Raw genomic sequence first — 3,387 nt, forward strand, 5'->3', positions numbered from 1 at the left:
GCCCACACGTATAGCATCCACGTCTCGGTGGACCCGGCTCCTTAGGGGAAACTGTAGCCGCACGCCGATGAGATGTGTCCTGCAACTCCACTGCCTGGCGTACAAAAGTGGGGATGTCGGCTGGGTGGGTGGTGGCGGACAAGACGGCCGCGTGCGTCGAGTCAAGGATCCCGTCAATGACGTACTGCCTGGCTGCTGAGGAGGTCCATAGTATGCCGCAAGCTTGTAAAAGGGACAGCTTGTCGTAGATGTAAGTTGCGACGTCTTCAGTTGCACCTTGCCGGCGTGACCGCATGGTCATGAAACGATCGTCATAAGCGCTCGGAAGCGGCTCAAACGCGGACGTCAGGGCCGCGCTCCATGTCGGCCAGGTAGTGTAAGCGCTGCCTTCGTATCGATGCCATGCTTGGGCGGATCCTCGCAGACGTCCTTCGGCGACGGATTTCTTGATTGTGTCACTCCAAGAGTGTTTAAGAGCAACCGAGTTTACGACGCTTACCCATCTCGCGGGGTCATCCTTAAACCCATGAAAACATGGAATTTCGTTCTCAGTGGACGATCCATGTGGGGCGCACCCAAAGCCGGATGTCTTGAGCTCTTGAGCGAACATCGAGAAGGCTTGGGAAATCGCTTCGCCGCAATCATGACGCGGAGCCGCCGTGGAGGCCTGGACGCCGTCCGTGGTCGGTGGCAAGTCCGTGAGTACTCGGCCACTTCGGAGTGTAGTGGACGCAGGGATGTCGGGGTCGGTAGTTCGCGACTGCGCCATTGTAGAAGAACGACACAGAGACAGCACCCTTGCTGCGGGCAGGCTGTTCTATTTCATCCTCGTCCTTCTCTTCCTCGCCCTCGTTCCCGAGCTTCTGTGCCACTCTTCGTCACTACAATATATATATCTTGTAGGGTTGTGCGGCGGCGGACTGCCTGCTGCCAGCGGCTGCCGCGATCGTCGTTTTCTTCTACGCGCTCACAGCCGCCCAGCGCCCCCATAGTGCCCCCTCCCCTCGGAAAAAGTGAAAGAGAACTACACGGGCAACTTCACAAGGGTAGCCCGCGCAAGTGTTCTGGCTATCCTTGGCCACGGCGGACCGCACGTGGCACACACGACCACATGCCGGCGCTGTCCATCAACAACTCCTTGTGGGACCTCTTGGGCGGTTGGACGCCGTAGCCACTGACTTGCGCAGGGGTACCGCAGCGCTGCCGCTGTTGCATGTCACCGTTGTCATAGTGGACGTCTCGCCGAGTCAGCTTTTGCCGTTGTAGCCGTCCGGACCATTACCGTACGGGTGGCGGCCACTCCTCCAGGTAGTAGTCGAACGTTGGCGACTTCGGAAGCCATGGGGTCGCGACAACCACATAGAAGGCTTGAGGCCAGTGCCTCCGGCGCTCACTTCTCTGTCCTCGCTGATGTCGGTACCTGATCGCTTTCCGTACTCTCTCTCGACGCAGCTGTGGTCCTCGAGGACAGCCACCTTGCACGCCAGGTCAGACACCCTGATGCATTTGCTCGCGTTGGCCGTAGCTTCCTCCAACTGCTCCGCCTTTGCTATCACCCTCTCCACGGATTCCTGCAGCTGCGTCCCCTCTTCTGCCAGTTTGGATTGTTTGACCGCTTGCTGCTGCCTTGCCTCAAGCCCCGCCTTCAGTCGCCCGTTCTTCATCTCGGCCACGACCAGCACCTGTTTGAGCTTCGCAAGCTCTTCCTTCGTGGTCTTTTGTTCAGTCTCGTTCTCCTTGAGGGTGTGCGACACAACACGGAGCTGCTTCTCCAGTTCGGAGACTTTTGCCAACATAGTATTCTGGCCGGCCTCGAGCCCTTGGATCCGCTCCTGGTTCTCCTTGCACTCGGCTTCCTTTTTGTTGAGTTCCGCAGTTAGTGCATGCGCTCGACTGAATTCTCGGTCGCAGTCCTCCTGGGCCTGGTAAAGCTGCGTACGGAGGTCAGACGCCTGCATCCGCAGCTCGTCCAGCTGATAGTCCTGGTGTGCACGCTGTCGCTGGAGCTCTTCTTCGTGGCTACGCCGCACGTTTGCCAGTTCAGTGTCCCTCTCCAGCAACTGCTCCTCGAACTTGGCACGCTGCTGCTGCTGATTCTTGAGGCGCTGCTGAGCATCTGCAAGCAGCCTCTCCATGCGACTGCACTCCAGTGAGTCCGCGGCCACCTTTCGGTTCAGGTTGAAGACCTGAGCTTCAAGGGTGTTGATTTTGTCACACCAGGATGTCTTTACCTCGAAGAAATGTTGCTGTGGCTCGTCCAGATTCTTTGCGACCTGTTTCTCCAGAGTACGAACCTTGTCCTGTAGGTCAGAAATGTGGTGATTCTTCTCGTCAATCATGGTGGTTGCATTGGATTTGTAGACTTCGTGCGCGTGCTTGAGACCATCATGTTCATCAGTCAAGCATCCCAAGTCACGCTCCAGCTGGCTGATTCGGGTAGCCTGCTACAATGTATCCCGCTTGAGACGAGCCAATTTAGGTTCCAGGGAAGCGTTGTCCCTCTCAAGGTCACAAGGCCGGATCACCTCGGTGACGGACTACGATACGTCTGGCGTTAGTCTCGTGTCCCTGTGTTCCGGTATCTTCTGTTTCCTCCTCTTATGCCTCGTCTTCTTTCTTTTCTTTACGGCCGCCGCATCGTCGTCATCCCGGGACTTCCTGACCTCTGCTTCAAGGTCGTCGCAGTCACCGGCCATGTCCCCAGAAATCACGTCGTCCAACGCCGTGTTCGCCTCACCGTTCCTGGACGCTGCACCTTCGCTGGCGGACGATGCGTCGCACCGCGTCGCTGGTCGTCCCGCGGTGCCGGCCCGCCGCACGAGCCCGCACGAGCCTCGACGCCGACCTCGTCAGCGCACGCATCGTCGCCGCCTTCGTCGTCGGCCCCAGGTGCCACCTTGCCGCACGAGCGCGCCACAGCCTCCATGGCCTGCGCGGGCAGCGGGACGCCGAGGTAAGCACCGAGGTGCTCCAGAGCGATGATGGCACGCCGCTGCTCGTCAGGGGTCATTTTGCCGGAAAGGCAGAGGCGCATGAGGGTCTCCACCGGCTGAAGTAGGAGGACCAGCTCGTAGACCCCGTAGGTGGTCATGTCCAGGAACGCCCGCTTCAGCGCCCATAGCTCCTCAAAGGCGATATCGCCGTGCAGGCGGCCGAAATCAGGGGCTGGTGGGACCCGGCGGGCGATGATCGGGCAGAACATGGCGGGGCGGGGTCCTTCCCGTTGGGCGCCAGATGTAGGGTTTTGCGGCTGCATCTAGCCCTGATCCCTTAAGAGATGAGGCCAAGACCCAAAGAGATACGTCTTTACTGCATCGAGCCTCGGCCGCAACTGCCAGCGGCTGCCGCGTGACACGAGCGCACACGCGATCGTCGTTGTCTTCTCAC

At 59.3% G+C, this 3,387-nt stretch overlaps 1 protein-coding gene across 1 annotated transcript; it reads right to left on the reverse strand.

The window, feature by feature from the left end:
- Positions 1–1,247: 1,247 nt before the first annotated feature.
- On the reverse strand, positions 1,248–2,926 carry LOC125757541 (tropomyosin-like). The gene is made up of 2 exons (XM_049413114.1): positions 2,738–2,926; positions 1,248–2,444 (listed from the first exon to the last, which is right to left on the reverse strand). Exons 1-2 carry the CDS (start codon positions 2,924–2,926, stop codon positions 1,248–1,250), a joined length of 1,386 nt encoding a protein of 461 aa, XP_049269071.1.
- Between the last annotated feature and the right edge of the window lie 461 nt (positions 2,927–3,387).

Source organism: Rhipicephalus sanguineus, chromosome 1, assembly GCF_013339695.2.
Source record: "Rhipicephalus sanguineus isolate Rsan-2018 chromosome 1, BIME_Rsan_1.4, whole genome shotgun sequence".
Lineage (NCBI taxonomy): Eukaryota > Metazoa > Arthropoda > Arachnida > Ixodida > Ixodidae > Rhipicephalus > Rhipicephalus sanguineus.

What these genes read in the sequence shown, in the direction of transcription:
- LOC125757541 (XM_049413114.1), bottom strand. Translation starts at nt 2,926, where the DNA reads ATGGAGGCTGTGGCGCGCTCGTGCGGCAAGGTGGCACCTGGGGCCGAC. An exon ending in AGGTGCAGCGTCCAGGAACG is followed by an intron (nt 2,445 to 2,737) that starts GTGAGGCGAACA and finishes GATACATTGTAG; the next exon opens with CAGGCTACCCGAATCAGCCA.